Source organism: Tamandua tetradactyla, chromosome 10, assembly GCF_023851605.1.
Source record: "Tamandua tetradactyla isolate mTamTet1 chromosome 10, mTamTet1.pri, whole genome shotgun sequence".
Taxonomy (NCBI): domain Eukaryota; kingdom Metazoa; phylum Chordata; class Mammalia; order Pilosa; family Myrmecophagidae; genus Tamandua; species Tamandua tetradactyla.
The window spans coordinates 84,726,830-84,749,438 of record NC_135336.1 but is presented as its reverse complement, the minus strand read 5'-3'; the positions used below and the strand labels follow the sequence as shown (position 1 = coordinate 84,749,438).

General features: G+C 34.0%; 1 protein-coding gene across 6 annotated transcripts in view; it reads right to left on the bottom strand.

Moving 5' to 3' along the window:
* Window positions 1-22,609, bottom strand: part of GABPA (GA binding protein transcription factor subunit alpha) — a 38,132-nt gene that overhangs the window by 3,710 nt on the left and 11,813 nt on the right. For all 6 annotated transcript variants that reach the window (XM_077118765.1, XM_077118764.1, XM_077118768.1 and 3 more), the window contains exons 4-9: window positions 18,120-18,204; window positions 13,675-13,920; window positions 7,963-8,157; window positions 6,635-6,688; window positions 5,880-6,020; window positions 5,470-5,662 (exon numbers count right to left, since the gene is read on the bottom strand). In XM_077118765.1, coding sequence (XP_076974880.1) covers window positions 5,470-5,662; window positions 5,880-6,020; window positions 6,635-6,688; window positions 7,963-8,157; window positions 13,675-13,920; window positions 18,120-18,204 — 914 coding nt within the window. The remainder of the gene's footprint in view (window positions 1-5,469; window positions 5,663-5,879; window positions 6,021-6,634; window positions 6,689-7,962; window positions 8,158-13,674; window positions 13,921-18,119; window positions 18,205-22,609) is intronic.

Here is a 22,609-nt window from a genome sequence, read left to right as displayed (position 1 = left end):
TCTTGGCCACTGATGCCTTACTTTATTACAGTTCTTTCTCCCCTTTTGTTCAAAGGCATTGTCGATCCCATGGTGCCACGGCCAGACTCATCCCCAGGTGTCATGCCCAATGGTGTCAGGGAGATTTTCACCTCTGAATGGCTTTCCACAGTGGCTGTACCATTATACAGTCTCACCCATAATGAATAAGTGTTCCTATTTCTCCACATCCTCTCCAACATTTGTAGTTTTCTGTTTTTTTTAATAGCAGCCATTCTTAAAGGTGTGAGGTGATACCTCATTGTTGTCTTAATGTTTCTTGGGGTTTAGTACCATGGAGGGTGGAGGGCAACAATCTCATTACAGAGTTGGGCTTAGAGAGAGAGAGTGGCACATTTGAACAACAAAGAGGCTTCCTGGAAGCAACTCTTAGGCCTTGTTAAGGGTAGTCTTAGCTTCTTCCCTACAGAAATAAGTTTCATAAAAGCAAGCCTCAAAATCCAGGGCTTGGCCTATTTTGTTGGGGGTCCCCAATGGTTGAGAGGGTATCCAGGATTTCCTAGATGGGAGAGTTTAACAGTTTCATATATATATACTCCCTTCAGACCCTCAAGAGATTTTATCAATACTTCTTAATTATCAGCCCACCATATTCTGAGATGTAATATATTAAGCTATTCAGAATTATAAAGCCTCATTCCCATTCTGGACTCCAGGAATCTGAGTTGTTGAAATGAGCCATCAAGAGAGGTGGATTTAGATTATGTATTACAGAAAATTTAGATTCTTGACATAATAAATCTCTCTGCATTTGGTCTTACACAGAAGCTGAAGGTCTAGCATATATGCACTATCATCTTTTGCCCTGCATTCTAATTTACCCTAGACCCAGTTAGACTGGCTTCGTTTTAAACTCTAATTGAAGCCTGATCTCTTTTTCAGTTACTTTAACTGTTATTATATATAGCTATGCTAATTTTCAGGGCTGCAGCACTCTATTTCTGTGTCCTCAGTATCATAGGGCTACTCAAAGTTCGAGGGAAATAGCAGCTGATACACATATAGCTCAGTGTCTCAGAATCCAAAATACATCTACAACTTCAGAGCAAATGTGGCTGCTCTAAGGATCCACAATCTAGGCTCCTGTTTTCTTTCAAGTATTTTCTGAGAGACCTTAGCATATTTATATTTGTTCTTTTTGTTTTTATCTTATTTTGCACAACACAATATACCCAAGGTTTATTCAGTTCATTGTGTGCTCCTCAATGTTCCTTTTTATAGCTACACCATATTTCATCATATAACTGTATCATCATCTGCCACTGTGCTTCTCAAACTCAACATTACCAACCATCAAATCAAAGCTTCCCCTTATCACTTGTAGCTCCCCCACAATTAGTTGCCCCTGGCAGTGCTGTGGTACTGTTGATGTCTTCCTGTTAACCACTGGCCGTAGCATGTACTTGTAGTTTTCCCCCTGTAACTCTTTACTACTGAAAAAAGAAAACTGTAAAATGACCTAAAGAGATGGAAAGACATTCCATGTTCATGGAGACGTCAATTCTACCCAAACTGATCTATAGATTCAATGCAATACCAATCAAAATCCCAACAACCTACTTTGAAGACTTGGAAGCTGATTATCAAATTTATTTGCAAAGGAAAAAGACTCTGAATAGCTAAAGATAACCTAAAAAAGAAAAGCAAAATGGGAGGACTATCACTTCCTGACTTTAAAGCCTACTAAAAAGTCACAGTGAAAAAAAAAAGCCACAGTGGTCAAAACAGTATGGTACTGGTACAAAGATAGAATGATCAACCAATGGAATTGAATCAAGAGTGCAAGACAGAACACGAAATCTACAGACAACTGATTTTTGATAAGGCCTCCAAATCCACTGAACTGGGAGTATAGTCTTTTCAATAAGTAGTTATGGGAGAAAGGCTATAAATAGCCAAAAGAATGAGAGAGTACCCCTACCTTACACCCTATACAAAAATTAATTCAAAATGGATTAGAGACCTAAATATAAAAGGCAGTACCATAAAACTTCTAGAAGAAAATGAAGAGAAACATCTTCAAGATCTAGTAATAGGAGGTAGCCTCTTAAACTTTACATCTCAAAGCATAAGCAATGAAAGAAAAAATAGACAAATGGGAACTCCTTAAGATCAACAGCTTCTGTGCTTCAAAGGACTTCATTAAAAAGGTGAAGAGGCAGCCAACCCAATGGGAGGAAATATTTGGAAACTACATATCGCATTAAGGCTTGATACCCTGTGTACATAAAGAAATTTACAGCTCAACAACAAAAGAACAAACAACCCAATTTTAAAATGGGCAGAGGATATGAACAGACACTTTTCTGAAGAGCAAATATAGATGGCCAAAAATCACATGACATGTTAATTTTCATTAGCTATAAAGGAAATGCAAATTAAGATGACAATGAGGGTGCACGGGTGGTTCAGTGGTATAATGCTTGCCTTCCCTGCTGGAGACCCAGGTTCAATTCCTAAATCAAGCACCCAGAAAAGGAAAAAAAGACAACAATGAGATGTCACCTCACACCTATAAGAATGGCTGCTATTAAAAAAACAGAAAACTACAAATGTTGGAGAGGATGTGGAGAAATAGAAATGCTTATTCATTATGGGTGAGACTGTATAATGGTACAGCCACTGTGGAAAACAGTTTGGCAATTCCTCAGCCAACTAAATATTCAGTTGCCCTGTGACCCAGCAATACCAATACTCAGATATATGCAGAAGAGCTGAAAGCAGTGACACAAACAGACATTTGCACCTCAATATTCACAGCAGCACTATTCACAATTGCCAAAAGATGGAAACTAAGTGCCCATCAGCAGGCGAGTGGATAAACAAAATGTAGTATATACATACAATGGAATATCATGAGCTGTAAGACGGGAAGATGTACTGAACCATACGACAATATGGATGAATCTTAAGGACATGATGCTGAGTGAAATAAGTCAGACACAAAAGGACAAATACTGTATGATTTTGTTATTATGACTCTGGTAAACGTAATCTCAGAGGTTACACTGTAGAATTTAGCAGACCTAGGGGTACACAAAAGCTAGACATGGAGGAACAGCTACCCAAAGAAGTTAAATCTAAATGCAAGGGAACATATATAAATGATGGTAACTAGTTAGCAGGTTTATAAGTAACACTGTCATATTGAAGGTGAATATGATTGAAAGGGGATGCATAGTGCCATGCATCCCATGTTAAATTTACAATTATAAATATGTTCTCAAATGAACTATTTCAAGTTTGACAGTGGTCTTACTATTTTTTGACTTTATCATATAAATGTATTAATGCAGTTATATTCTTTCGGGTCTGGAGTCTTTCATGGAACATTGTGAAATTCATCCAAACTGTTGCCTGTAAACTGTTAATTTTCATGGCTATACAGTATCCTCTGGTATTAACATAACACTATTTATCCAACTATTGAGAGAATATTGGGTGATTTCTAGTTATTAGTAGTTATAAATAATGCTGTGATGAGCAAATGTGTGGACATATGAGTACATTTCCATTTGGTATTTACTAGTAAGAAACTGCTAGGTTACAGATTACAAGTTACATTCCTATCAAAAGTGTACAAACATTCTCACTGCTCCATATACTTGTCAACACTTGGTACTGTAAGCTAAATAATCTCTTCTGAAGTGCATACTCACTGTCCACTTTTCCATTTTTCTTATTGATTTGTAAGAATTCTTTAGATATTTCAGATTACGGTCTACGTTAGATAAATGTGGCTTGCCTTTTGCATGTCTAATGGTGGCAGTTTGATGACCAGAAGTTCTCAATTTGTATTTTTGTCCGATTTACTGAGCTTTTACTTTATTGTTTGTACTTTTGGTTCTCTCCTTAGTCTTTTCCAAACCCCATTTCTGGAGATATCTCTGGATGCTTTCCTATTTTACCATTTCACTCATATTTAAAACCACAAGCTCCAAATGGTTTGAGGAAGGGGTCAAGCTAACTTTTTCACCATATGGATGGTCAATTGTCCCAGCATCACTGATTGTAAAGAAGCTCTTTTCCTCATAAACCTTCTCCTCACTGCCATTATCTTTAAATCAAGTGCTAATACATTTGTGGTTCTATCTGGGCTCTTTATTTTATTCTATGGTCTATTTCTCTATACTTGAACAAACACCACACACACTCTCTTTATAGCAAGTCTAAATGTCCTGCAGAGCATATCTTCTCATTTTGTTAATCTTCTTCAGGTGTCCTGGCTATAGTGGTACCTTATAATCCTGTATACAATTTACAATTATCTTGTCAAGTTTCACAAAAAAAACTGATTGAGATTTTTATGGTTATTGCATGGAAACTTATAGATCAATCTGGGGAGAAATGGCATCTTAATTATAAACTAATTTAGCCATTTATCTGTAATTTGGGGAGAATCTGAATGTATACAATAAATCAATTGTTTTACTTAAAGTTATAATTCTGATTATATGTAAAGAATCTTTAGATAACTGACAAAATGTTTGAGACTAAGTGCTATCACTTACATAGTCTCACAATCACACATTGAAAACTAAGTATTAAAGTTACTTATGAACTTTAAGGAAAACAAAAGTTCACTGAGGAAAAGAAAAATAACCACGATAAACTATGCGCTAGTATTCATATGACCACAGTACTGTAAAAATGAATATTTATATAACCAAAATGTCCACATAATTATATTGGGAGGATAAGGAGACTGGAAATGTATGTTATGAGTGTGTGGTGGGGGGTTGGGAGGGGTTAGTGGGTAGTGATGAAAGAGAGCTAAACTATAATTTCTCACAGGATGAAATCCACACACAAAACCCAAAAGTGAAACATAAAAAAGCAGTAAAAACATGTTATTTAGAAATATAGGGATAAATTACTATTAACTTTACTCTCTCTCTTCCAAAAATTCAGACATAATTCCATGATATTCCTATGTACCCTTCCTTCACAGATACTTAAATGCTCATGTTGAATTTTCCACTCTATAATGGAAAAGCATAATTTTTAATCATAATTTATAGCAAAAGATTTCATATTACCTATGGGAAATAATACTACTAAGAATAACTGTATTCTACTTCAATTCTATTAATATAAAAGATGGATATTTTGATTTAGACAGAATTTAGAAAGAGGAAAAAACAGGGAAATGGGTCAATATTTTCAACCGACTGTAAAAACAGAAGGCAATATCTGTATATTTGCTAAAATTTACACTCACTTAGGTATCCATGCAAACAATAACATGTTACAAAAATAACAGACACATCAAAATTGAACATTTTAGTTTTAAGCAAATAATACGTGCTTTTAAATCAGATAAAAAAAATCTTAGCATAATCTTTAAAAAATATATATGTCTCAAAATTATTACTAGTGAATTTTGAAAAAGCCTGTATTTACATAACAAAAAAGTAATAAACTGCTTACCTTAATGCACGACTGAGTTTCTCATAGTTCATTGTAGGTTTATTTTTACGCTGTCCCCATTTCTGTGCAACCAGTTCAGGCTGATTTAGTTTAAACTCGCCTTCATCACCAACCCAAGAAATGCAGTCTCGAGCATCCTTGTCAGTAAGAAGTTCTAGTAAAAACTGCCATAGTTGGATTTGGCCATTGTTTCCTAGAATGACAGAAGGGAAAAGTAGAGGATACAGTGGCATGGATTAACACAATGCAAAAGGCAATCAACACTTAGGTACTCCTATTCACGTTTCAGATATGCTACCAATACAATTTTTTTTTTAACAAATGTTGCCAGAGGAATAGTCCATACTCACAGAGAAAATAAAATACACCTCATTTGAAAAACTTTATAAATAAAAGATGATGACGGGTACCTGTCCTGTTTCCAGGTGAACTTCTATCTTCTCCTGAAATCCTTGGAGCTCTTTGTACTTTAGCTGCCTTTGCACTACTGTTTAGAACTTTAATGGTAGATGGTGTAGCAGACTGCACTGATGCTGGGATAATTTGCACAGCTGCAAGGAAAAGCAGGAGAAAAACAATTTATCCTCTCCAATATAAACACTGAAAAAAAATTATCTACTGGTTGAAAGGAAGAAACCCTGTGATACTATGTTAAGAGACTCTTATCCATATTCTTAAATACTCACACAGTGATTTTCACAGCAATCTTTTTAATACCCTACAGTAGTGCAAATGAATGAACTAGAGCTATAAGAATCAAAAGGGATAAGTCTCATGAATGTTAAACAAAAAGCAAGTTATATAAAAGGATATGTACAGTGTTACCATTTGACTCAAAATGTTTACCCATACACAATGATGCTCTAAAATGTTTATGATTATATAGTTGATAAAAGTATAAAATATGCATGGATTAATAAACATCAAATTCAAAATAATGATTTCTCTGGAGGGAGAGGAAAATGGCATCCACAAGAGATAAACCTGATAAAGTTTTATTTCATATGATATACATATGTGTTGGTTATAATTTATATCTTTGTGTATCTAAAATAGCTCATAAAAAGAAAACAAAATGTTTTTCTTTTTACTACCTTGAAGTACCAAATTAAGAAAATATCATTTATTGATAATTGGGTCATACATTATGGGTATGAATACTCACGTTGATCAATTGTAACTATCTCATTCATCTGTTGTTCTTGGCTTGCCAATACATCTGAAGAACATAAGAAAACATTTTGATTTAATTTTAAGCAAGAAAAGCCAAATCCTGTCTAGTAAAACTCAACTTAATAAACATGATTCCTTTAAAGAGAATTCCAGAATTAAAATAAAAAAAAAAACTGAAACATTAAATAATTGAAACTTATTGGCATATTAACCTAAACACTATTATTTTTTTTAAACTTTTTTTTATTAAAAAAAATTAACAAACAAAACATTTTAACCTAAACATTATTTGAAAGCCACTTTCTTTATAAGGAAAAGACAACTTTAAGAGAGGTTATAGAAGGAAAACTTCAATTTCAGTGAACTCAGAAAAGTTATTAAGAGAACCAAGGATTTCTAACCATATCTATATCTATTTATGGTCAGATAAAATCATGTACAAATAAGGAAATCTCCAAAATCAGATCAAAGATGAGAATATGTACCACTCTGAAATAATCTAGACATAGATTTTCAACCAAAAGAGCTGCCTTCAGGATGCTCTGAGAAATCTTTATAATTTATTAACCTGTTATAGACTTTTGAATAAAACTGCTTTAACTTTTGTAATGTTCATATTTAAAGAAAACTAATTTTTTAAAAATTGTAGCTATATTAAATGTCACAGTTAAACAAAATAACTTCAGAGGTTCACAAATATAGCACTCAACACAAGAGGTATACTTTAAAGATCCTAATATAAACCCTTACACAATCATTCATTATTCACGTGTTGCTATTCCTCCTCACGTTATTATTTACCTCTCAAACAAGAGTTGCACTTCCCAACCTCTTTACTTCAGCGTATTTAATCCTCATCATAGACTGCTCTTCTCTTGAAATTTTAAATTCTACCCACTAATATTCATTCTCCATGCTAGGCCCCCCCAGAGGGATCTGCTTGGGGTTTCATGCCAGGACCCAGCTCCAAATAAACAGATCTGGAAAGAGCTGGGGAACTAAAAGCAGTCTGAATTTTCCTATTCAGACAGCTTACTCTGAGTTTGGGAATTTAAACAATTATCTGGAACTAGCCTCAGATATTTCTGGGTTAGGTTCAAATTGTAGCCATCACTTAATGGCTGTGTCTGGGGTGAATTACTCAAATATTTGAAGATCAATTTCCTCATCTGTATGTAAATGAGATACCCCCACCTACGACCTCATGAGGTTGTCGTAAGGAAGAAAGAAAAACATTTTTGAATGAGAAGAAAACAAAGTTATAAAGAATTAAAGTTAGGCTTAAGTTATAATATAAATAGATAATAACTGATTTTATACATTTTCGAAGAAGCTCCAGATGACTCCAAAGAATTTCTCCCCGAGGGACCCGCTGAAAAAAATCTTCTTGGTTGAGACTACATAATTCTCTTCCCGAAATGTTGAGTGAGGTGAGGTCTATATCTGTCATGCTGAATTCCTTCATTACCCAAACCACCCAATGCAGGACTTGGTCTGTGGACCACTGTATAGGATCTAGAAAAAAAAATATCACCTTGAGGCTAGTTCCATCTTAGACAGTATAGGACTATACAATTAACTTGTTAATAAATACACATATACACCCACAAAGAGAGAAAGCGAAAGAGAGAATTCAAACAGGAGTCTTAGTTTTTCCAAGTAAGTGAAATGAACTATTTACATGAAATAAACAGATTTTTATGCTATATTATCTTCTTAGCCCTTTTTCCAGTTTCTAATCTAAATTTCTGATGGATTCATTTGGTTCTAGATCAGTCAACCTGTATTAAGAAAACAAGTGCAAAATTGTTCTCCACTGGACCAAATGAAAGAATAAAATAAGTGAGCACCCTGGAGAGAATGGAGTAAATTCTTAAAGTTTTAAAATTACTTCATAGCAGTGTATAGTTTTCTCCATTAAAAGAAAAATTATAAGGGGATTCTAGGGAACTAAACTTATTCTTCAAAATGTGAAGTATCCCTTTTCCTTCTTGCAAAAATTGGTTGCTTCAATATTTATCCCGATGGTGGCACTTATAAAGCAGCATGCTAGTTGTTTCCCTGACAAGACATTAAAGTCTCGTGTCCTGTAAACTATTCTATCTTCAGTGCCTACCATAATGCCTTGCTCATACATTTGCTGAATGTATAAATGGTGAATTGCATTTTCCTTATTATTTTTTGCTAAATGAACTCACAAATAGCCAACATGTGTAAATACTTCGCCAGTGTATCCCTGACACCTAACAGAGCATTCTATTCATAGAAGTTCAAGAAATATTAGTTGAATTTATATTTATTAACTTATTAAATTCATTTAATAAATACTAGTTGTAATTCTGCAAAGAGAAGATGATCTAACTCAAACAGTATTGGTTACATACCAATTACATGCACAATAGTAAGAAAGCAAAAAGAAAAAATGTTTAGGTCATTAGAGAAGCAATCATAATATAAATGAATCAAATATATGAATAGAGGATTTACAGCAAAAGAATTTATCTTTCATTTGATTTTTCCAAAGAAGATAAGGAAGATTCTGGAAAATGGTAGTAAAGCTTTTAAGTTTCTCTAAATCCACACGTAACAGAAAAAGCAACTAGAAAGCAAAATAAAAAACTCATGGACATTGACAATAAAATCCAATACAAGTTGCCTCACAAAGCCTGAAAATAAACAACAGTGACCATAAATCAATGACAACCACAAGATCTCCATGGTATCAGTATCTGTGCAGCATCAGCTAAGGACAGTAAACAGACATCTGATCTATTCTGAGCACAAAAAAACTGAACATAGACAAGAAATATTCACTGACAGCACAATTAACCAAGCTGAAATCAACAGCTAAAATTAGTTTTGCCCAATCCACTAGCAGCTGAGAGGGAGGATCATAGCAAGGTCTAATAGGGCTAGAGCACTGTTGATCCATAAGCTTTCAAACTGAGTCAAGGATAACTTCCAGGAGAGTGACCTACAATAAGAAGAAACTGCTGGGAGCGGGATCTAAATTGAGCAGCATAGGGACAACACAGAAAAGGAAAGAAAAGGCCCAGATCAAAGTGGAGTAAGAGAACAGATAAGAACTGAGAAAGCAAGGTGCCCTGTATTTGAATACATTTTGAAAACACAGAAGAGGGACATCTGTTATGTTAGAAAACTATCCTGAATCATACCTTCCTTTAAAAATCGGAGACAAATCATTTTAATGAAAAAGTATAAAGATCAGAAAAGTTAAGGACCACATACATTGCAAATGCTCACATGTTAACTAGTGGCTACCTTCAGTGAACAGTACAAGGCTGGACTGAAACGCCACTATATACCAAAAATCTACAACGAAAAAGATTCATACTGTCACTAAACAAAGATAAAGAGAAGATCCTAAAATCTCCCAGAAGGAAAAACAGGATGGACAAAGGAACTAGAATCAGAATGGTCATGAACTTCTTACACCATAAGACGATGACTGATTTTTCAACTTAATAGCCTAGACCCAAGCTCTCAAAAGAGAAAATAAAAATAAAGACATTTTCAGACCTGTAAAGCTTTGGGGGAAAAAAAAAATCCCAGGTGTCCTCTTTAAGGAATCTACTGGAGAAATCTCTATTAAATGAGAATAAAACTAAGAAAATGGAAAATATGAAATTCAGGAAAATAGGGGGATCCCAGTAATCGCGGTCTTAGGACGACAGCTCTGTCAGAATGTCTCAGAATCTGACAGCTTTGGAAAAGATTTAGAAAAAACTCAATCCAAATACATGAGAAAATTTGGGGAAAACTGACATGCACAAAACAGATGTGATGGAATGGGGGAAAGTCAGTCTTAGTATATAGAGAAACCTATACAACTAAAAAATAAGTCAACTTAGATAGAACTTTAAGAAAACTAAATCTTGTACAAATGTAATGTTTATACAATACAAAAACAAGTAAGCATAATACATACAATGATTAATGATTTCAACAAAAGCTACTAAAAGGTACTAACAAAATGGGGAAAGATAAGGTTTTGTTTTGTTTTGTTTTATATGGGAGAGAAGTATCAAGAGGACTAAACCTCCTCTACTATAACAGTAAGTCAATAATGATTAAAAACAAAGCCAAACGTGGTTGTTCCTAGGGAGCAGGAATGAAGATAAAAAGCTATTAGAAAACTGTTTTTACTATGGCTTCTTCCTTTCATAAAACTAGACTGAAAAAGAAATACAGTAAATGATAGAGATTACCAATGGGGTAAAGAGTGAGCATGGAACTGAATGGCTAGTTAAATACAAACCAACCCTATCTGTAATGCTTTATTCTAAAAGGCAAAACATGTAACAAAAGGTTAATATTTGACAATTCTAGGAGCCAAAAACGTATGTATTCTTTTAAAAAATTATTCCAGTATTTGTAAGAACAAGTAAAAATAAGCTCAGTATAGCCATCTTTTCAACATTCTTATTAATAAGGGACAAAATAAATATTTGGATTTTAATATTAGTCACTAATGTTAGTTTTCACATCTCCTGATAATTCAAGCTCTTTGGCCCGATTTCTAATTACTATAAACACATTAATTCGAGTTTCTTCTTCATATATATTTTTTTTATGGCATGGGCAGGCTCCAGGAATTGAACTCCAGTCTGCAGCACAGCAAGCAGAATTCTGCTACTGAGCCACCACTGCACTGTCCATTTTCAATTGTTTTAATGTGAAAATACTGAAAGAAAAAACAAAATTCTGCAGGAAGAAGAACTGAAGCCCTGGGATATCTAACAATGAATGGACTTTTTTAATACATATGAAGAAGTGGCTTATGGCTGCTGTCAAGGCATAACATTGATATGTGCAAAGTGAACTTTAGAGGAATTTCTAATTTCAAAGAGATTAAAGAAGCCATGACCATTTAACCACATTTCATTTTTGCACAGAATTAAGCAATCAGCAAAATAACTAAGAAATAAAAGCACGAAAGAACAGTTTCCTAAGAAAATTTGTAAAACCTTAGTTTCATGACAAAAAAAATCATCAATGACTGTTAAAAGTGTTCCTATATCTAAGTAAATCTCAAGTATTTTAAAAAAGCTTTATTCTATATAAATAAAATTTTTGGTAGGAACTTTGAATCAGAGTTTGTAATTTTGCTGTCTACAAATTCATGTTTATATCTCACTTTCCATAAAATATTCTACTACTGAAGAGTTCTTGTTGGTAGTCTAACAAACTGTGTAAAACATGGTTTCAAACTTTTTTGCTTTCTTCTTTCCTTCTCAGCATTTCCTCTCTCATGAGGTGATTTCCAATTTATTAAAACTAAGGTCAAGTACATTATTAACTAGCGTCCATGTGTCAAGAATAACTTGATACTTTCCAACCATCTAATCTTTGTTTTCTCTTCTATCTCTGAGGAATGGCGACATTTCATCCTTTAAACTGGATGCACCAATTAACAAACCCTCTATGCTCCAATTAACAACCCCTCTTGAAGCTTCTTTAATCTCTCCATATTATCCACAAATACACCCAGGCAACCACCAAATTTAGAATCTTTATTATTTATTTGTTTCACAACACTCTTCACTTCCCCCTTACCGTGAAGGTTTGTATTCAAATATTTCTATTTCTAAAATGCCTATTTATTTCTAATAACTCAGCTTTATTCTCTCCAACTTTACAGTTACTTTTGTTCAAATTTACCAATGCCTCTCTGATCAGCAAATTTAATAGATACGACTTAGTGGCATTCTTTGGCTCTCTGAGCCAAACTTCAGACTTCTAAACACCTTACACGTTCCCTCAATTTCAGTGATACTATAGAAAACTCTTGGTTTCCTTCTGTCTCTTTGTTTTCAACCCTAAATATTGACAGGACCCAGAAACCAGTCTTTAACATTGTGATCTCTTCCATTTTATTTCTTTCCACCAGAGAATGCATATACTTAGATAACTTCAAATGCAAATTTGATGTGAATGAGTCCCATATATTATCTTTATCTTCAGCCTAAATCTTGTGCACCTGAAATTACTTTCTGGCTACCTCCAGCTGAATATCTGCTATCAAAATCAAGTGCTATCAAACTTTTCCCTGAAAAACCTTTTCATACCAGACCTTCCTACTTCCCCTATAAGGCTTAGAAGGAATGGACTGTATCTTCATTGTACACCATAATAGCTTCAGAATCTAACACAGTGCCTGGAACAAGGTAGCGTTCACTAAAAATGCAATGAAGAGGTAACCAATTCATATTACTATTCTCTTTATCACCCAAGCTTGAGAAGTTAAGACCAACGCTTCTTCCCTCTTTACCCTCATAAAGTCTGACAATCAATTTCTTCGCTCTATCACTGTTTTCATCCAACTTCTCCTTTACAGTTCCAAATAAACTACCTAGTATAGGCTCATGTCACACCTAAACCGTAAAAATATGCTCCTGTTTCCCCTTCATTCAGTCTCGACCTGATTTGAGTTTTTAGCTATTCATTTTTCAAATGTCACTTCCCTCAATCAAAAAACAGTTTTATAGTCCCACCAAATAATCTTACCTACTAAATCTCACTACTCATGCACATTCCTACTTCTAAGCTTTTGCACATAGCATTTCCCATGTGGAATATCCTTTTCTGACCAACAGTTTTATAATCTATAATAAACTCTTTTCCGACTTTTTCCCAGGCTACTATGACACCTTTGTGATTCTACTAGTATGTTTTCTTTACAGGAGTTATTGACAGCTTTTACCTTTTATGGCAACTTTTCATCTATCCTCTCTTTCTTTAACTATACAATGCCCACCCAGAGAGCAGGGATTTTTCTTTTTTTAATTCTTTGTATTCCCAGCACCTCAGACAGTACTTGTCCATTGTTATGTGCTTAAATATCTGTTACTGTTCAAGATAATAGAAAAAAATGTGAGGATATTACAGAAAATCAATATTCTTCCTAAAAATTATACATTTAAAATACATTATAACTTACTCACCCTACCATCTGCTATGTCAAGCTTAATTCATATTATCTACCTAACATGCAATTATGTATTTTATTACCATATGGTATCCCAAGGCGTTCCTGCTCTTTCCTATAACCTTCGAGTGCAGCAGCCCATCTTGTCACTTGTTCAGAGGTTTCATCTGAAATGGTTGTGATGTGTTTTGTGCCATCAAGGGTAATCACTTGAGCTTCCTCAACAAGATGTGCTTCAGCTTCAGCATGGTGGGCATCTGGATCAATAACTACTTCAACAGTTTCCGCAGGCTTAACAATTTCAAGGATGTTTAACTTTGGCTCAATTCCTTATTAATGAATAAGAAAAAAACATTGTAAATCTAAATGGAAACACAAGTCACTAAAAAAAAAAATTATAGTTTGGTATACATGTTTTCAAATAGTATGAAAATATGCATTAAAAATTTTTTTAACATGTCTACAGAATTTAATAGATTCCTATTTGAAGTTGTGAGTCATACAACTAGATGAATGAACCTTAAGAACTGTATGTTGAATGAAATGTCAGGAACAAAAAGACAAATATTATAATGCCTCAATTACATGAACGAATTGTAAAATAAAAATTCAGTGAACTAAAGTTGAGAGCACAGGATATCAGACTGGGCTACACTGTAAGCTCTTACAGCAATTACATATATTCAGGAGGTGTAACTCTTAATTCTAAATTCTCAGATAATGAATTGTTAATATATAACATGGTCTTTCTCAGAAACTTTCGGTATTTATGTGACACCTCAGAGTTAGAGCTCTGAAGCTATGAAAGTCAGCAGTACCCCATACAAGAACGGTTTAAAAAGTTGAAAAAGTGATCAGACACTTAGTAGATTTATGAATGAAGTTGATGTGGATAGGACTAAGGTATATCAGAAGACTGGGTAAAGGATGGTATCATTTATATTTTAAAATTTCAACTTCTGTGTGAGACTAAAGGGAGAGATGTTTATTTGGCACAAAATTTATATTCTGGCTACTGCATTTCCTAATTTAACATATATGATCAGTTTAATTGAACATTTGTAAGTACATGGAATCTTGAATAGGGCATGAGATTCTGTTAAGTTTGTCCAGGTTAGTGTGATGCCCCAGTAAATCCCAGTGATTTAGACAGGGAATAAAGAAATATTTGCAAAGTCCCCTTGAGGACATGGGGAGAAAGGGGGAAATATTCAACTTCCTCATTTAGAGAATTTTTGATATTCTTGCAAGCAGTGGGGATAACCAAATCCACAGGCCAAGTCCTTGATCTTGGGGTTCGCCCCTATGAAATATATCCCTGCAAAGGATAGACTAAACCTACTTAAAATTAGGCCTAAGAGTCACACCCAGAGAGCCTCTTCGTTGTTCATGTGTGGCCTGTCTCTACGTCAACACGGCAAGTAAACTCACTGTCCTCCCCAACTACGTGGAACATAACTCCCAGGGGTGTAAATCTCTCTGGCAACGTGGGACAGAAATTCTGAGTCGAGTCAGGACCCGGCATCAAAGGACTGAGAAAACCTTCTCAACCAAAAGGGGGAAGAGAGAAATGAGAAAAAATAAAGTTTCAGTGGCTGAGAGATCTCAAACAGAGTTGAGAGGTTATCCTGGAGGTTATTCTTACACATTATATAAGTATCCCCATTTTAGATTACGGTGTATTGGAGTGTATAGAGGGAAGTATCTGAAACTGCAGAGCTGTGTTCCAATAGCAATGTTTCTTGAAGATGATTATAGAACGACATAGCTTTTACGATGTGACTGTGTAATTGTGAAAACCTGATGCTCCTTTTATTTAGGTTATGGATAGATGAGTAAAAAATAAATAATACAGGAAACAAAGGATAAAAGAAATTGAGTAGATTGAAATACTAGTGGTCAATGAGTGGGAGGGGTAAGGGGTATGGTATGTATGAGTTTTTCTTTTTTCTTTCTTTTCCTGGAGTGATGCAAACGTTAAAAAATATGATCATAGTGATGAATACACAACTGTGTGATGATATTGTGAGCCACTGACTGTAACCATGTCAAGAATGTTTGTATGTCAAGAATGTTTGTATGTTTGTTTGTTTACAATGAAAATATTCTTAAAAAAATAAAAATAAATAAAAACAAACCAACAAAAAGAATGTTTGTATGTTAAGTGTGTACAATAAAAATAGCAAAATCAATAGATTCCTACTAACAATAAACACAACAATTAAACAGAACTTCTGTCAATAATATTATTGTGTCAGCATGAATTTCCTGATTTTGATAACTGTACTGTGATCATATAAAAGAATTCATTTTTTGTGAGGAAATACACATACTGATGTATTTAGGGATAGAGGGGCATCACACCTGCAGTTTACTCTTAATTCAAAAAAATAATGGCAGGGAGAGAGAATAAAACAAATTGAATAAAAACAAATTTAATAAAAGTTAACATTTGGAGAATCAGGGTAAACGGTACCTAGGAATTATTTCCTTATTTTTGCAAAACTTCTACAAGTATAAAATAATTACACACACACAAAAAATCCTACCTACAAACATTACTAAGGGAAGAAAAAAGTACCACTATTAAATAGAAAATAAAAATTAGACTAGAGAAAGTATAAATTAAAATTATATACTGATTCAGCTTTTTCTTTTTCAAATCTTTTTAAAAAAGATTCTGCTTTTTAAAGACTCCATTTGAATCTGTTACAATCTACCTTAAAATTTAATAAACCAAAGTATATTTCAAAGAAAAAACTACTTGTTTTTAGAATGAGCAAATGTTTAGTTTGTTAAATTATGATTTTCATTTTCAATTGAAGGAAGAAAAACCCAAATCCCTAAGATATTTAAACCCTAGTACAAAGGTGTTAAGAATTATAATTCCTATGGAAAAAATGATTTATTAATAAAGATTCTTAAATGCATATTCACCCAGATTAAAAACACTTATATCTGTGTTTCAGAAACCGTGGTTACACTGAGAAAGTGCTCTGTAACACAGTTATTTTATTTATACATGTCTATACATTTTAAAGATACACAATTTACTGCTCAAACAGAATAAACCAGCCCTTCATGAAATACTCTCAGTTATTTCTGTTAAAATTACAGCACTAAGAAATTGTATCATATTTCTTAACAGCTATTGTTGCTCATTTGAATCTATTACAACCTACATCAAAATTTAATAAAACAGTGTATTTCAAAGAAAAACACAATCACCACAAAAAAAGTACTGTTATCATTTACTGGGTTATGTAGAAAACTAACTTTCACTAAACATACGTGATAAAAATATTCAGAATTTTCGAAAAACTTTTCCTAAAATGTATTCCCCAATTCATTCAAATTCCATCAAGCAACACTTCTTAAACATACTTGCACTGAGAGGTCATTAGGTTTTAAAGAAAAACAATGAATTTCTTTCCTATTCTCAACAACTGTTAATCGTAGGGAAATTAAAGACCAGAAGTAGGTAATAACCAGTTTCATAGCCTGAGGAAAACTGGTACATGAAATTATGTGCAAATACTAATTAGAGATTAAAATTATTATAAAACTCTCATTAGAAATCCCTCCAAGTCACATTTTTGCAAACTAAGATTCAATCTATCAACAATAGTTTCCTGATTGTCTTTCTAAATGGTGTATTTTCAAAAGGTTAGTTCTATATCACGATGGATACTTAAGCTCTAGAAGCATTGGCATGAGTTAAGAGGGGACAAGCAAGCCCACGACATCCAATTTTTATTTAGTATGGACCACTGTAGGGGCAGCATGGTTCCATGTTGACAGTTGTAGTGGTGGTTACCAGATTTGGCATTTTCTAAATCATGGCATGGAGGAGCTTCATGGGCAGTTCAGTTCTACTGAGTTGCTGAAGCATTCTTGGAATGTCAGCTTGGGCTGGTTCTACCTGTTCTCTTCCTGATTCTGCCATTTCATATCCTCCTGATATATCCTTTTCTGGTTAAGTTAGCTAGAATGCATTATACTTTCTACTTCACCCTGACAGATACAATGACTAAACAAAAAATACGAATTTTGGTTATAACATCACATCAAATAACTGAGACACCTAAACTTACCAAATCAAATTACCACTACTTTTTTTTACTCTTTGTTAGAGAAGCTGTGGGTTTACAGACAAAAACATACAAAATACAGGATTCCCATAAACTACCTACTATTAACACCTTGCACTGGTGTAGAATACATGTACAATTGATGACAGCACATTTTTATAACTACACTATTAACTACAGTTCATAGTTTAATTTAGGGTTCATTGTAGTACAATACAGTTCCATGGATTTTTAAAAATTTTTATTCTATTACCATATATACAACATAACATTTCCCTTTTAACTCCATTCAGATATATACTTCAGTGTTGTTAATGACACTCACAGTGTTGTGCTACCATCATCACCACGCAGTACCAAGACATTTCCATTGTTCCAAGTAGGAATTATTACTATTAAACATTACTTTCAAATGGCCATCACTAAAAGTAACTTACCTTGATAAGAAATTACCTGTACACTAAGTTGTACAGTTCCATCTGTCTTTACTCCTTGGTCAAATAAACTTCGTTCAGGATCGAGCTAAATAAGGGGTAAAAAAACACAACTGTTTTAGCTTATCATTATATTAGAGCCCCTTCTCGTTTTTTATAAACAGATTTACCAAACAAGGTATAATTACTGAGGATACTAATTAAGCTGTGAAAGCACATTTAACTATCCAAATTGTCATATCATTTAATTCGTTGTCAACACTGAAAACATTTTAACTAAATCTTTTAACATTTTCTTGCCATATCTTCTTTATACCCAGTGCCCATATGTTTAAAATCAAAATTAACTCTAAAATCTCTGACAAAGTTAATAAAAGTTAAGGAACTTAGTTTACTACCTGATCTACCTAGGAAGAGCTTTAATCATAATTCTATATTCTTTCAGTATCAGCGCTTTTTTTCCCCTTGGATATCTCCTTATAATGAACGCATTTTACATAGTAGCAAGTCGATGACAAAAAAGGAACTAATTCTCACTTCCATTTTCTGTCACTGGCTTAAAAATAGGCTTCCAGTATAATTATCTTGAAAAATGTATGTGTGCATGTCAGTGTATCATACAGCTGAAGATACAAAGCTCTTTCTACTCTCATTTCCAGGAATTCAATCAATACTGTGGTACAAATTTTCTAATATTTAAAATGTCATATATATAAGAACTAAAATCTTAAGTAACTATGTACCTCACTTGAACAGAGGGACAAGACAAACTGTAATCCTACAGACAAATAAGTCAAACATAGTAATTTCACATCTTAATATAACAGTTTCTGCCTGATACTTTGTTAAAATTTTTCTGATATTAAGCTTTCCCCTGTCTAACATATAAGTCACTGGCATTATGCATTAGAAGCTAGGGGATGTATAACTGAAAGTGAGCTGTGAGGCACTGAATATACTAGCTAGCTCAATAAAAGCTGTTAAAAGGACAAAATCTCAAGTATGATCTTGTGTTACAATATGCAAAGCAGTGCAACTCAGCTGCCTCTGCATCAGCTTTCAAGTCAGCATACATTTGAAAATACAAAAGCATTACGGCAAACAGCAAGCATCCTGACTCCAAAAGTCTATTTGGATAAACTGGCATGAAAAGAGCAGAAGTAGCCATCCTCATTTTCTTTTTTTGTGCAAAGTAGGAAGGGGGAAGTGGAGAAGAAGGAACACAAAATGCTCTTAGATCCAAAGTAAGCTGTGAATTTTATGACACTAGAACTGATGCATATATCTACTTATTCAACCAGTATTAAGAACCTAAGATAGAAGTCGGGCGCACGGGTCACTCAGAGGTTAGAAAGCCCACCTTCCATGTGGGAGAGCCGGGTTCAATTTCCGGACCACATACACCCCCTTCCCCCCCACAAAAAAGAACCTATGATAGGCTGGGTACTTTGCAGGCCATATTTTCATTTCAATTAGGTCAGATACTGAAAAGGAAGTAACAAATGTTAGAGAAAGACAACTAAGTGATCATCAAGTCCAGACTTCCCTTTATTTTATATATGAGAAAAAATTAGGTAAAGTTCAGTGACATTAGGCAAGTTACCCACTACAAACGTTCATAACATGTGCCTCAAACAAGAGGGTTTCTGAGTCACAAAGTTCAAATTCCAAGACATCCCTTTTTAAAAAAGGTACACTGGGCAAATTGTTTAATCTCTTTAAGTTTCCATTTCTATAGCCACAGAATGTGGTTTAAGAATATATTGATTGATTTCAAAGGACTGATGTGAAGATTAAATGAGGTCATTTAGGAGTGTAATTTTTTGTTCACTGCAAGTATGTTGTTCATATAGCTCTAGTTCACCAATTTTAAACAGCTGCCTTGAATTTCAATTTATGGAATTCATTTATCTAATTCCTAGTTTACAGGACATTTAAATTGCTTTCACAACTACACAATGAACATCCTCATATGTATATACAATTTTGCCCACCAAGGCGAGCATTTCTGTAGGAACAATTTGTTGAAGTGAAATAGCTAGGTATTTTACATTCAAAATCAAGAGACACTGAATACCAGGTTGCCTTTCAAAAAGAGTGTGCTAATTTATAGTCTGAGAAGGAAAACATTAAAACCTATAATTACAACATTAGAGCCACCTACATTCCCTAGTTTTAAAAGAGCAATTATGCACCCCATCCAACATTTATGAGACTTATACTGAAGGGAAAAAATAAAAGTATGGTTAAAGAGCAACTAAAATACAAAAATTTCCTCCAAACACTTAAATTTATTCTACATCAAAATTTTATTTAAAAATAATAACCATACATGGTGATATTAAAAAACGAAGGCAAAAGATTCTGGAAGACCAGGAATAGCCATGTCACAAGGCAGGGGAGGAAAGTGAGTAAATATAACAAACCAAACAATTAAAAAGATGATAATAAGAGCCATTAGTTCAAGCTAGTTTTTTTTTATTATTAAGTATAAAACTCTGGCTCTTTTCTTATGTTTAATGAAGGTCATGGAGAAAATATTTGAGTAATCCTATTATGATAATATATTATATACATAAAAATATTACCTTTCTTGAAATAGTTTCATAAATATCAATATGAATATTTATCAAACATAACATATTGTTAAACTACTACCACAGATGAAATCCTATTGTGCTATACACCTAGATATATAAATTTACTGCTAAAACTAATAAATATGGAAAGGAATATAAAAATTATTTGGTCAAATACCTCTTTGTTCAGGTTGGGATTAAGGAAATTCACAATACAGTGGTAAGGAAGACCTTGCCTGTTATTTTAGAACTTCACCTACTCTATGAGACCAAAGGAAGAAAGGTTTTTTTTGTACAGAACCTAAATTTTCTGTAGCACATAATCTAACTCAACCTGTCTCTGGATAGCTCATTTAAACAACCCAAATACAGGGAGCCCAGAATAAGAAAGAGGGCCTTTAATCCTGTATAGCTTGATGTAATGCACATATCAGAGTATATTAAACAAATAATCAAAAAGTGCTGGCAAAGTCCCTCAAGGGATGGTAGAAAAAATATGGAACTATCAAACTTTACCACCTGGGAAACCTTCGATACTGTGTCAAACACTAGGAACACCCAAATCAATAGTCCACGCCCTTGATCTTGAGTTGCTCTTGTGAAGCTTATCTATGTAGTGGGGAAGCTTAGCCCACCTATAGGTCACTTCTGGAAGACTTCTTTTGTTGCTCAGATGTGGCCTCTCTCTCTCTTTCTCTCTCCCTCTAAGATCAGCTGTGCAAGTGAAACCATTGCCCTACCCCCCATGTGGGACATGACATCCAGGGTTGAAAGTCTTCCTGGTGGTATGAGAAATGAGTCCCAGAAATGAGTCTGGCCCTGGCACTGGCATCGTGGGATCAACAATGCCATCTTGGCCAAAAGGGGGAAAAGAAGTGTAACAAAGAAGGTATCAGTGGCTGAGAGAGTTCAAATAGAGTCGAGAGGCTACTCTGGAGGTTACTCTTACAAAGCCTAAGATTCAGTTAGACATTGCTACCTATCATAACTTGCTAAAACCCAACCAAAACCATTCTGCCAATCCCAAAGAATACTGAAGGCATTATATAAGAGTCTACAAAGGTTCATGTACTAGGGTAACTTTCCAGAAACCTACAACCTCCAGATGGGTCCTTGTACCAGATAAGTCCTGAAAGGTAGAGGGGACAGCCTTTCCAGAACATCCACTAGTTCCATCCTCCTATCGACATATCGATATCGACATATCGACCCTTCTAATATGAAAAAGTTAGAATGAGCATAGCCCAAATACCCCTAAAGAGTGGGAAAAAGCTCAAAGGTGATGGTGGAGTTATACAGAGAAGGTAGGGTTTAACAAATGAGTATGACTGCTGAATCATTAAATTGATATTTCTTTTAGTTTCTAGCATCTTGGAGTGGCTTGTAGTAAAAACCTAAAATTGTGGAATTGTAACCCATACCAAACTCTGAAATCTGTTCTACAGCTAATCATTGCAGTGTGCTTTGAAATATATTGCTTTTTTGTAAATATGTTACTTTTCACAAAAAAAGAAATAAGTTGATTATGATGATAATTGCATAGCTATAGGATGATATCGTGAACCAATGATTGTACACTTTGGATGATTACATGATACATGAATATATAAAATATATCAATAAAAAAGAAAAAAGCTGTAAAAAAAAAAAACCTCTTTGTAAAGATGAGGAAACTAGTCACAAAAGATATTAAAAGTTAGCTAGAAATAGGGTATGAGGAGACACAATTTTCAGCTTCCAAGGTTAACACTGTTTTTCATTCATGTTTGAGCTTTGATTCAAATGTATTTAAACTTTTCATTTTGTACTTGCAAAAGAAAGTAAAAAATCTCAATGTTCAAGTACTCAAATTTTTAGATATAATTTTAAATGGAGAAAGTTTTGATAGAATTCTTTTTATTTCTAAATGTTTAA